This window comes from Glycine max, chromosome 20 (genome assembly GCF_000004515.6).
Source record: "Glycine max cultivar Williams 82 chromosome 20, Glycine_max_v4.0, whole genome shotgun sequence".
Classification (NCBI taxonomy): domain Eukaryota; kingdom Viridiplantae; phylum Streptophyta; class Magnoliopsida; order Fabales; family Fabaceae; genus Glycine; species Glycine max.
In genome coordinates this window covers 39,031,205-39,043,921 of record NC_038256.2, presented here as the reverse complement: position 1 = coordinate 39,043,921, position 12,717 = coordinate 39,031,205, and the positions used below count along the sequence as shown (strand labels likewise).

Genomic DNA, 12,717 nt, shown 5'->3' with positions numbered 1-12,717 from the left:
AAAATAATAACAATTAAAAATCATCATGTTTTTAAATTACATTTCTTCACCTATTTCCTTAAGTTTTGTCATCTTCTTATGCAAATTTGATAACCATTATAACATCAATAAAATTACCGTTCACTCATATTTACAATCTCTATAACATTACAACCATCATCAATAAATAAATAAAATCTCAAACATTTATCTATCAAACAACACCATCACATCATCCCATAGATGCATCATAATCCAACAGCGACATAGATAAAAAAAAAAACATTAGGACTTAGCAATTATGGAAAGCTTTACTTGATGACACAATGATGATTTTGGATATTTTTCTTTGCTAATATTTATTAACGAAAATTAAAAGAAATTATCAAAATGAAAATTTCAAAAATATAAAAGATCAAAATAAAATTTATAAAAACATAAATCACCAATTGAAACTTTGAAAATTTAATGTATTAATATGAAAAATTTGAAAATATAAAATATCAAAATAAAATTTTTAAAACTTAACGTACAAAAATAAAAAAATACTAAAACATAATGGACTAAAAGTTACACTTAACCAATAAAATATAAGAATATAAGTGTGTAAACATATCTTTGAAAACAATCAAATGTCATGAAATTAAATATAAGTGTGTAATTTTTCTTTAACTTTTATATAACTTTTTTTTCCTCTTGTTATTTTCATTTTTTTCACACTCAATATTGTATTCTATTTATTACTCTGTCTCTCTTATTTTATTAATTTTTCTATTTTTCTTCCTTCCTATTATTAAAAAAAAAGTGTGATTTCATCATTTTTCTACTTATACAGTAAAAAACCTAAAAACTTTTTCTATTGATTAAATGGAATATAAAAGTAATTATTTTTATTTCACATACAAATACAAACATTTTGTTCATTGATTTTTTTTTCTAATTAGTGATTTATCTTTTGAAAAGTTTATTTTTATTTTTTTATGTTATTCATTTTATTAAAAATAATTTTTTATCTTTTAAAAAATTAACTTTAATTTTTAATTTTATTTAAAAAGTTCAAAATACTCATTCAATTGTTTAAATGTATTCAAAATAGTTATTGAAGGATAAATTAAAAATATTAAAATACTATGTGGAATGTTTTAAATAAAATAAAGGATTAAAATATTTGTTTTAAAAAGATAAAAATTATTTGAAACAAAATAAATAAAATGAAGGTTGAAAATAATTATTTAATCTTAATTGTTTTACTTTCTAATCTTGGTGCCTTATCTGGCACGCTCCATGATACAAAATGGTACGAGCGCGCTGTCCATGTCTCCTGACGCGCGTGTCTTTGGTTAATAGCCGACAGCCGTGGATGAGAGTGAGAAAAGACAAAGAGGTTTAAATGCACGCGAGGAGAGGCGCGTAAGTAAATGGGAAAGCGATAGCTGTCAAATACGCTGGGAAACGGCGAGTACGAATGACGGCGGCTACCACCCTTATATTACAGTCACAGTCTCACATAGCTATCCTAACGTCGCTTCACGCCGTTTCCCATTCTCTCTCTCTCTTCATAACACTCTGCCTTTTACAGTTCATGCCAAATGCCTGCACTCTCTCTACCGAGCAATACCAACAAACAACCTTTGTCATTCTAACTAATAACCACTGCATTTTTCTCATACTTGTTGCTCTCTTCCACTACGTGTAGTGGTTGGTAACAACAATGGAAGACAATGCCTTCCTGCTCTTGTTCTATGTTGGCCGTCGCAACTGGAAGCTTCTCATGTCTCCTTTACTGCTCGTGCTTTTGCTTCTCTCTCCACTTGCTTCCCCCTTCAGTGAAGAAGGTTTTTTTTTTTTTGCCTGCATTGTCATTTTGACTCACCCCTTTGGTTCTTTTCGTTTTCTTCGTTCTGTCCACCCATCCGAATTTTGTCTTGCATCTTTTCTCTCGTCTTTTGTTTCGTGGGTAGTGTGGTTCTATTTCCTAGTAGCGTTGTTTTTGTTTGAAAAAGTTCCATTGGAATGTCGTTTTTTCTTCACCACGACAAAGACAAATGTTGTTTTAGTTTTCTCTTGTTCGCCGTTGGGTCATTCGATTCTCAGGTGTTTTTGTCGGCGGCTCAGATGTTTACGACGTTGGATTTAGTGTTACACTGTTGTTGTTTTTTGAGGGGGGGGGGGGGGGGGTTGGGCCCGGAAAAAAAAAGGGGTTTTTTCCCTTCCAAAAAAGAATTCACGTGCTTTTAGATTTTTATACATAATTGAACTTACTGTGTTATTATGATGAGTCATGAATGAATCTGAATTCGGTATGGTAACGCCTTTTCATATACCTTTTTGCTCTATTTACCTTTACCGGTGGATACTTCATTTCATGCCATGCAAGGCTTAAGCAAAACACCATTTGAAGAGATTCGAAACTTTAAAAGATGCTCATTTTTTGTTGTTGGCCAGTTTTGTGTAAGTATGGTTTTTTATGTGATCCGTGCAACAGTAAAGATGCATAATATGGAAATCTTAACTTTTAATTAATCATTTTGATTATTTAGGTAATACATTATTTATGAGTTTAGTGTTGCTACAGTTTTAGGCAATATTTTAAACTGTGTGTTGAATTGTTCGCTTTGGGCCTGACACTTTGACTGTTGTTCTTCAGTTTCAGGGTATTTCCATATTGTATTTATTTTTCTTTAGTTTTGGTTACCTTTCTGCATTTGAACATTGTAGTATAATACAGTGTTTTTTTATTTTATGATAATTTTAATATTATTTTATTATACTTCATTAAAACCAGCTCACATGGAAAACTGACTTCTTTTACTGGCACACTCAAACTTGAGTTTATCCATTTAAATGAGTATGAATTTGGTATATATTTCAAACTCGGTACTTTTCTTTATGCTGGAAGGAGATGGATTGCACTTGCAATCTTTAATTTTGCGTTAATTTTCCCAAAATGTTTTGGCCACATTTGTGGGGTTTGTTTATGACTATTTCCGTAGTTTAATAAATTAATAATTGCTAAATTTTTTCTAAACATTTCTTTATTTCAATTTGTCTTGGCAACTATTTTTTTTGGTAGCATGGTATGCGGGTATGAATACTAAGCACATATAAACTAAGTAATTGGATACAGTGATTAATGTATTAACATTAAGGATGAGCTTGGGTTAAAACAAAAAAAAATACTAACCATAGACAGTGGAACATTATAGAATAATAATATGGTATTGTATCTATTGATATTGATAATTGATAAATTCGTACGGGTTACTGAGTTTTGAAAGTGCATGAGTGTTGAATGGTCTTGAACTTCAAAATGCACAGGACAAGCACTAATGGCGATGAAGGCTTCGTTCGGCAATATGGCAGACACTCTCCTTGACTGGGATGACGCGCATAATGACGACTTTTGTTCTTGGCGTGGAGTTTTCTGTGACAATGTCAGCCTTACTGTGGTTTCTCTGTGAGTTTATTTTATTATCCCTTGGAGAATATTTGCGTTACTTTATCTTAATATCTTTCATTGAGTTCTTTTTTATTGTGTTAATTAACTGTTTTTGTTGAGTTAAAGTGATTTGTTTTGTTTGTGCAGGAACCTCTCCAGCTTGAACCTTGGTGGAGAGATATCACCAGCCATTGGTGACTTGGGAAACCTGCAATCCATGTATGTTTGTTTGGTTTCATAGAGTTGAACGTTTAACATTCTGTTTAATCCACATATCTCTTTTAGTTTTACACTTTGATTTTACCTTAAGAATCTGCATTTTTTTGGCATTCAGAGACTTGCAAGGGAGTAAACTAACCGGGCAAATCCCAGATGAAATTGGAAACTGTGCAGCACTCGTTCATCTGTAAGACTCTGGCCTTATTCTTATTTATAACTTGTTTTTTTTAAGGGTTGTTTCAATGACATAAGTGCTTATCACGTTCTTTTTTTGTGGAATTGAAGGGATTTGTCCGATAATCAGCTTTACGGTGATATACCTTTCTCCTTGTCAAAGCTGAAGCAACTCGAGTTCTTGTAAGTTTGAAAACAATATATAGCATTCAATGTGTTTTGCTTTTTTAAATTTTAATCGGATGAGTTTTAAGTTGAACGGGTGAATGCAGAAATTTAAAGAGCAACCAATTGACTGGTCCTATCCCTTCAACTTTAACCCAAATTCCAAACCTAAAGACTCTGTAAGTTCTTATCTTCTTTTAAAGTGTGTGGTGATTGTTGTAAGTTGTAGCTTTTTTATATGAAAGAGGATTTTTGATGCCTCATTGCTTTAGCTAGCTGCGTCTAAATAAGTTCTAATTAATGCTCGGTCATGTTTATAGTGATCTTGCTCGAAATAGGCTCACTGGAGAGATACCAAGAATACTCTATTGGAATGAAGTCTTGCAGTACCTGTGGGTTTAATCTTTTCATTGTGAACTTTACAGGGGTTGACTAAGTTTTTAGTCCACAAATTTTTGTTTGACTGGTCAAGTCCTTAAACTTTTATTAGTTTCATTTTTTTAGTTCTTGAACAAAAATTTGAATCCTTTATTTTTATTTATTTAATGAGATTTTAAGGACTAAAAATTGAATTTTTCAAAAGTTTAGGGACTATAAACTTTAATGGGAAAAAAATTGAGGGACATTAACCAGTCAAACAAAGTTTAGGACCTAAAAATGGAATATCTAAAAATTTTAGGGACTAAACTTTGTTAACCCACCTTACATTTACATTTAGATGATTATTCATTATTATTGTATTATTCTTTAAGGGATTTTTGTTGTCATTGTTCATTGATCCAGTGGGTTGCGTGGGAACATGTTGAGTGGTACTTTGTCCCCTGATATCTGCCAATTAACTAATTTGTGGTATTTGTGAGTATCCCAACTCAAGCACAATGCGGTTTCTCTTCGTTTCCTTCTTGTGTCCTTACGTCAGTTTTGACCTTTGTTTTTTCTTTTGTTTTCCTTGATTTTTCAGTGATGTGAGAGGCAATAATTTGACTGGTACCGTACCTGACAGCATTGGGAACTGCACAAGTTTTGAAATCTTGTATGTTGTGTATTTGGTATTTGGTATTTGGTATGTTAAATATTTGATTTGATTTCCAATAATTTTGTCCTCATTGTCACTTTCTTGTTTCATTGAATTTCAGGGACATATCATATAATCGGATTACTGGGGAGATTCCATATAATATTGGATTTCTGCAAGTTGCTACTTTGTACGTATACTTTGACTGAAGTTATTTTAATTATGGCACTACTGTGAATCACTTTTGTTTGACAATGGTGGACTGGTGGGGGGGTCATGTCATATTGAAAGGATAAGTATATTTATGATCAATTATCACTGCAATTTCTGCCTAGGTCACTTCAAGGAAATAGATTAACTGGGGAGATTCCAGAAGTGATTGGTTTAATGCAAGCCCTTGCAATATTGTAAGCATACTTCATCTTTTTGCCAATATGAAGAATATATTATAAATTTAGTGGCTCGAGTGATATAATTCAATATATTTTTTATAGTTTGATTATTGAGATGTGTATTGTATTGTAACTTGACATTGTGGTAGGGATTTGAGTGAGAATGAGTTAGTGGGACCAATTCCCCCAATTCTTGGCAATCTGACTTTCACTGGCAAGCTGTGAGTGTAACTTTGTAATGACTTAAACTCCTTTTAGTTGTTGGTTTTTGTCTGACAACTTCAATTGTTTAGGTACCTTCACGGAAACATGCTTACAGGTTCAATACCTCCCGAACTCGGCAATATGTCCAAACTGAGCTACCTGTGAGTTGACGAATAATATTTGTATTTTCATTTTCCTATGTTTCTTTCAGCATGGATTTACTGATTATGTTTTGTCCAGGCAATTGAATGACAACCACCTAGAGGGTAATATTCCAAATGAATTTGGGAAGCTAGAACATCTTTTTGAATTGTGAGTTTGTCAATCAGTTACACTTTCAATAACAGTTACCCATGTCAGTGGTGTAAAGTTGTTTCACTTACTATTTCAGGAATCTTGCCAATAATCATCTTGATGGAACTATCCCACATAACATAAGTTCTTGCACTGCCTTAAATCAGTTGTAAGATTTCTGATCGCTGCCCCTTAGTCATGTTGAACTGTATCAAATGTTATGTAGTTTTCAAATACCTTAGCATTTTTTTTTTCATTCATTTGATTTCTCTTGCAGTAATGTGCATGGTAATCAGTTAAGTGGTTCCATTCCATTGAGCTTCCGCAGCCTAGAGAGTTTGACATACTTGTATGTTATCTCAAACTGTTGTATAGATTTGTTGACAAATATTAATGGCCGTTTTCTTCCCTTTTTACTAAAGTAATATTAAAATTTTTTTAATCTCTAGAAACCTCTCTGCAAACAACTTCAAGGGGATTATACCAGTTGAGTTGGGGCATATCATTAATCTAGACACATTGTAAGTTTATTGAGTAAACCATCAATCCTGATGAATTACAATGTGCGCTGTATTAATTATTATGTTTTATACTCTGTTTCAGGGATCTATCTAGCAATAATTTTTCAGGGAATGTGCCAGCATCTGTTGGTTTTCTTGAGCATCTCCTGACCCTGTAAGATTGAAATTGTAATGAACCATGTTATCTTATTATCATTGAGTTTTCTATTACTGGTGACCTGAATAATATTTGCACATTATAAATGCAGGAATTTGAGTCATAACCACCTTGATGGTCCCTTGCCTGCTGAATTTGGGAATCTCAGAAGCATTCAGATTCTGTAAGTTCTATAGACTTTTTATGAAAGATAAAATTCAATGTCTGATTAAGTATTCTACATGATTTTGTTAATGCATAGTGATTTATTCTGCCTCTAGTGATTTGTCATTCAATAATCTCTCTGGTATCATTCCTCCGGAAATTGGACAGCTGCAGAACCTTATGTCTCTGTATGTACAATTTGATTTATTTTGTGCTTAATGTATTGTGTTGTTGATCAATAACAACATTAACTTATTTTTACGTGAATTGTATGCTAGGATTATGAACAACAATGATCTGCATGGGAAGATTCCTGATCAGTTGACTAATTGTTTCAGTCTTACCTCACTGTGAGTACGCCTGTCAGCCAGCTTGTTGCCTTTACTTGTGTTTACCCTTCTTCCCATTGTTACTTTGTTTGAACCGTTTTCTGTGCTTTTTTTTTTTTCTTTTCATGTTTTAGAAATTTGTCCTATAATAACCTTTCCGGAGTAATTCCTTCAATGAAGAACTTCTCACGGTTTTCAGCTGACAGGTATTGCAAACAAGCCTTGTGGTTTTATTGTTTTTGATCTTCTATGTATCAATGACACTGACACATGAGACATTTTACAGCTTCCTTGGAAATTCTTTGCTATGTGGAGATTGGTTAGGATCAATATGTTGCCCTTATGTACCAAAATCAAGAGGTGTGGTTCTGTAACCTACTTTTAGCCTTTATGCAACTGAGTTGTTTGAATATAGTGATGTCAATTTTTGTACCTTTTTTCTTTTTTCCAGAGATTTTTTCGAGAGTTGCTGTTGTATGCCTCACGCTTGGAATTATGATATTGTTGGCCATGGTAATTGTAGCGTTCTACAGATCCAGCCAATCGAAGCGATTGAGGAAAGGATCCAGCAGAACTGGGCAAGGCATGTTGAATGGTAGCACTTTCTTGTGATAGTAGTTCTGTTTGCCTTAAATGTTTTCTTATTTTTGTAATGTTGTGCTTGCTTCTTTTCAGGTCCTCCAAAACTGGTTATTCTTCACATGGATATGGCTATCCACACCTTGGATGATATAATGAGAAGTACTGAGAATCTCAATGAGAAATATATCATAGGGTATGGTGCGTCTAGCACTGTATACAAATGTGTTTTGAAGAATTCCCGACCAATTGCAATTAAGCGACTGTACAACCAACAAGCACATAATTTAAGGGAGTTTGAGACTGAACTTGAAACAGTTGGGAGCATTAGACATAGAAACCTTGTCACCTTGCATGGATATGCTCTTACTCCCTATGGAAATCTCCTTTTCTATGACTATATGGCGAATGGCTCACTGTGGGATCTTCTACATGGTAATGTTGCTCAACTGCTAGGATTTTCTTAATTGAATTAGTAGATGATTTTGAAATTATTTGTAGCAAGTGTTACTTTAAATGTGGTACTTTTTGACATTACTCTGTCTCTCTCTCTCTCTCTCTCTCTCTCTATATATATATATATATATAATTTTATGTTGTTCTAATGCTGTGTGGATCTTGGTGCTGTATTTGTCTCATGACACAGGTCCCTTGAAGGTAAAACTTGATTGGGAAACTCGCCTGAGGATTGCTGTTGGAGCAGCAGAAGGACTTGCATATCTCCATCATGACTGCAACCCACGTATAGTTCACAGGGACATAAAGTCTTCAAACATTCTGCTGGATGAGACTTTTGAGGCTCATCTTTCTGATTTTGGCACTGCAAAATGTATCTCAACCACAAGAACTCATGCATCGACTTATGTCCTTGGAACTATAGGCTATATTGACCCTGAGTATGCCCGAACATCTAGGCTGAATGAAAAATCAGATGTATATAGCTTTGGCATAGTTCTGCTGGAGCTACTTACTGGGAAGAAGGCAGTGGACAATGAGTCCAATTTGCATCAATTGGTATGCGTGTTACTATAATTAAATCTGTATTTTGGTTCATATAGATTATCCTTTTCATTATGAAATCAAATCTGTTTATTGCATTCTAGTGGTTCACAAAAATATAATAGTGGATATGCATATTTTTAGAGTGAATATTGTTTTCATTAGGTCAACGTACGTACAGAAAAATGCTAATATACGTCAATTCTTAGCTTTGTTGATGCAATGTGTATTTCTTGACTCATTTTTGCATGATTTTCCAGATATTGTCCAAGGCAGATAGCAACACTGTAATGGAAACTGTGGATCCAGAGGTCTCCATAACTTGCATTGATCTGGCTCATGTTAAGAAGACTTTCCAGCTTGCTTTGCTTTGCACGAAAAAGAACCCTTCTGAGAGGCCTACTATGCATGAAGTAGCCAGGGTGTTGGTATCACTACTTCCTTCACCACTAAGTAAAATCCTTGCCCCTCCTGCAAAGAAGTTCGACTATGCCCATTTCGTGATCGAGAAGGGACAACAACGAAAAGTGGAAGAACAAAAACCTCAGCAGGATAACATCTTACCCAATGCTCAATGGTTTGTTCGTTTTGGGGATGTTATATCCAAAAGCACTTGACCTTTCTTACCCATGTGCCTTTGAAGGGTTCATGTCAGTGACATAAGTTCAATGGGTGAAAAAACTAGTTTCTTTTTGTGATTAGATATATCCTTTATATTATTTTTACATATAGAGTATGGAGCATATGGATAGGGGATACAAAACACTTTACTGTTAGAGAACGTTTCTACTGTATATCTTACAAGCACTTGTTTTCAGGCATTATTATGTCAAATGTTTAGAGCACTTACGATGCTTCTTTTGCATGTTATGTTTTTATTTTGATTTTGCAATTAGTGATATAGTGATTGGTTATAGTGTAAATCAGTAGGGCGGGCTTATGCAGTTTATCATATTTTGATTTTTGTATTCGAAAATCTGTTTGACAAGAACTATTTATCTTGGCTGTGAATTTAGTGTAAAGCAATTTATACTTGCGTAAACGAACTGGTTTTTTAACATTTCAAAATTGAACAATCTTTTATTGGTTTTTGTGAAATTAGTAAGGCTTACCTTTGTGAGTTGCGACGAAGTGGTTACATTTTATTTTTGAAATTCACTCACTCTAGTTTTTGTTACAAATTTCTCAATTTAAACTTGTGTCATTTGTCGACTAAAATTCTACACTCTACTGTGTTAAATGAATAGTGTCCTTCCCTGATGCTGTAGAGTTCTTAATTGAACAAATAAAATTATTGGACATGAATGACACAAACCATTGAAAACTACATCCAAAGTAAAAAAATAGTAAGTGGATAAAAACTACTTCATGGTTTAGGCATTTTGAAATTTAAAGCAGCCAAGATGTACGGAAAGGTTAGAACAGATACATAATGAGAAATTTTAAATTTATCACGATAAAAGTAAATTTCCAATAATTTACATTAGTGACAAGATAATAAATAATACTATGAATAATGATGTTCCTAAAAATATTAATCTTAGACATTAATTTTATCAAATGTAGAATTTTATTTAAAAATAGATGTAAAATTAAACCATTATTATAATAATAAATTAAAGAAATTTAATTTAATCTCAAATAATTTTGATGTTAATGTGTTTTAAATAAATTGTTTAACCCCATGAATTAAGTATGATTTTTCCTACTTCCTTTCAATAAAAATATATCTATTCTCATGACTTTTATTTTATAAATACCAATACGTAAAAGAAAATTTAAATTTATAGAAAAATTTGTTTTAAAAGAATATTAAGAATGTGAAATTGTGTGTGTTTGATAATAGAAAAAGAATATTAAGAATGTCTAATTGAAAGTATGAAGAGAGTGAGAATTTTATTCTCCCAGTTCAATTTTCTAATTTATAATACAAAAATAAATAAACATGTTATATTTTCACCTTTTCTTCATTTTTTCATAAATTACATCATTAGTTATTTTTTCTTTCTTTCTTTCTTTCTTTATTTTCTTTATTTTGTATGTATTTTCTTTCTACCATTTACATCAAAAAATAAAGTGTATACTCATTATTTTTCTATAATTTTTTTCTAGTTATTGAAGTACTAAGAGAACTGTTGTTGAAACTTGAAAGTACTGGACCTCTAGATGAAGCTCCGTTATTTTCACTAACATTTAAGGTTATTACTTTTCATTGTTATATACAGGGGCTGTTTTAAAAAATTGTGGGATACAATCTAGGTACAATTCTTTTAGGATTTTACACTGCTCTCTAATTAAAATTAAAATGTCATCTCCCTAACTTATGTTTCCTTTTAATGTAAACCTTAATTGTAAAGAATATTAAAGAAAAATTTCAACATTAATTTGAGAATAACTGAAGAAAAAAGTAATACTTTCTTGTCCAAGGAAGAACAATGTACACGTACATAGTGGTAAGTAGAAGTTCTGCTATGAGGAGTATGAGCTATCTTATGGAAATGATTGATGAAGATATATTCTTTGACAATCCACTTTCGAAATTCTTAACAAATGAAACCCGTAAATTGCAACAGACTCGACAAACTAAATCAAGAGAGGTTGGTTTATAATCCATAGCCTGATAGGAATTTAGTTCTAGAGCAGTTTTGGTACTTCTCTTCTGTATCATTGATCCTGTCAAGTCTATACCAGTTTCAGTCTGGGAAAATACTTTCTCTTTAGCAGCCCTTCAATCATATTGTTGTCAGTTACAACGGAGAAGCATCCAAAAGCTTGCTTTCTTGTGATTTTCTGCACAATATTCAGAGGCAAAAAATAGTAGAACTCGGTTTCACATAACTTATATCGTAAGCATTTAACAATTTATCCTCACCTGAACGGGAATCATATGAATCTACACATGGATTCCATGATTTTATTGTAATTATACATGTTGAAAAATGATCCAAAATGTTCTTATAAGAAAAGGATTACCAAGTTTCCTATAGCTAGGGTTCTAAAATCTTGTAGCCATGCAAATATAGGTAGTAAAAGCAAAAGAAAAAAAAGAAGGGGTATTGGATGTTATATTGTTATTACTTATTACCTTTGGTGGATCCCATTTTTTCATTTGTACTGCTTTCCTTCTGCAGCTTCTTCTTCGGCTCATCATAATCAGCTCTCCAAGTGTTGGTGGCCTCCTTACCGAGTCACCGGCACAATCTTCAAGATCAAGCTCTTTCTTTCTTAGTTCTTGTGCACTTGAAGTTACTTTTTCCAAATTCTCATCACTTTCAAGGAAGCAAGACTTAGGTGGATACAAAGGAAATAGACACTCAAGGAAAGTAGCACCAATTGGACTTGATAAGCCTGTTGCATAGCTGCTTGTGCCACTGTCTGTCTCTGAGGAGGTTGGTGAGGATGGGGTGGTTTCCCTCAGTGGAATGGCAGTGGGAACTTTTGCTGATGGTACAAGACAATTTGCAAGCAATGAGGGAACTGAACTAATAAAAGACTCATCTTCATCAAAGCTAAATGCTTCAAGGTCTAAGGTAGTTATGCTTTCATTGTCACTGCTGCTTAAGCTTAAGCTTCCTTTCTCTTTGTCATCATGGCCAAAGTTGCATGCAACAGAAAATCCTGAAGAAGATGCTACATGAATAAGTAATGGCTTTGAAGGCACTGGGTGGTCCACTGAGAAATTGGGAAGGGGTTTTCCTGGCTTTTCTTCCCAAACAAAGGGAACTGAGGCAATTAGTTTGAGTGGGGTTATAGGGATCTCTGCCTCTGGCTTCCAATCTTTCTTAGGAATGCCTGGCTTTACTTCCCATATGAAAGGAACTGAAGGTGGTTCCCTAACATGCTTCTTCTTCTTTCCTCTTTCATTCATTTTTTGTTGCTTTGGTGCAATTGAACTATGTCCATTTTATAGTGGTAGTCTTTGTGAGTAGGAGTGGTTCAGTACCAACTTCTGTTACCTGTACCATTTTGTTTTCTGAGAGATTAGGCATACCTGCCCTCCATTCCAAATAGTCTACAACTTTCTTTCTACGAAGCAAGTTGACTTGGAACATTTCTGGCCAAACTTTGGGATCCACAGGTACATGAGTCAGTTTTGATACTGCCTAT

At 33.3% G+C, this 12,717-nt stretch overlaps 2 protein-coding genes across 3 annotated transcripts; one reads left to right on the top strand and one right to left on the bottom strand.

Moving 5' to 3' along the window:
- The first annotated feature begins 1,499 nt into the window (after nt 1–1,499).
- Nucleotides 1,500–9,459, top strand: LOC100811653 (LRR receptor-like serine/threonine-protein kinase ERL1). 2 transcript variants are annotated; one of them, XM_006606020.4, is made up of 27 exons: nt 1,500–1,814; nt 3,298–3,436; nt 3,566–3,637; nt 3,753–3,824; nt 3,923–3,994; nt 4,084–4,155; nt 4,297–4,368; nt 4,760–4,831; nt 4,938–5,009; nt 5,113–5,181; nt 5,327–5,398; nt 5,533–5,604; nt 5,677–5,748; nt 5,828–5,899; nt 5,979–6,050; nt 6,159–6,230; nt 6,331–6,402; nt 6,485–6,556; nt 6,651–6,722; nt 6,820–6,891; nt 6,982–7,053; nt 7,167–7,238; nt 7,319–7,392; nt 7,484–7,615; nt 7,708–8,046; nt 8,258–8,625; nt 8,871–9,459. In XM_006606020.4, the coding sequence occupies exons 1-27, from the start codon at nt 1,691–1,693 to the stop codon at nt 9,225–9,227; spliced, it is 2,970 nt and encodes a 989-aa protein (XP_006606083.1). In that variant the 5' UTR covers nt 1,500–1,690; the 3' UTR covers nt 9,228–9,459. The 2 variants fall into 2 exon arrangements, with proteins under 2 accessions (XP_006606083.1, XP_006606082.1); XM_006606019.4 differs by having other exon boundaries at nt 7,484–7,627.
- Nucleotides 9,460–10,936: 1,477 nt separating this feature from the next.
- Nucleotides 10,937–12,491, bottom strand: LOC100818597 (uncharacterized). The gene is made up of 2 exons (XM_014772342.3): nt 11,696–12,491; nt 10,937–11,400 (listed from the first exon to the last, which is right to left on the bottom strand). Exons 1-2 carry the CDS (start codon nt 12,476–12,478, stop codon nt 11,293–11,295), a joined length of 891 nt encoding a protein of 296 aa, XP_014627828.1. The 5' UTR covers nt 12,479–12,491; the 3' UTR covers nt 10,937–11,292.
- Nucleotides 12,492–12,717: the final 226 nt, after the last annotated feature.

Bases quoted from the DNA above. Each gene is read 5' to 3' on its own strand.
- LOC100811653 (XM_006606019.4), top strand. From the start codon at position 1,691: ATGGAAGACAATGCCTTCCTGCTCTTGTTCTATGTTGGCCGTCGCAAC. The intron at 6,403-6,484 runs GTAAGTTTATTG...ACTCTGTTTCAG, and splicing joins ATCATTAATCTAGACACATT to GGATCTATCTAGCAATAATT. The intron at 8,047-8,257 runs GTAATGTTGCTC...CTCATGACACAG, and splicing joins ACTGTGGGATCTTCTACATG to GTCCCTTGAAGGTAAAACTT.
- LOC100818597 (XM_014772342.3), bottom strand. From the start codon at position 12,478: ATGAATGAAAGAGGAAAGAAGAAGAAGCATGTTAGGGAACCACCTTCA. The intron at 11,401-11,695 runs GTAATAAGTAAT...AATATTGTGCAG, and splicing joins AAAAATGGGATCCACCAAAG to AAAATCACAAGAAAGCAAGC.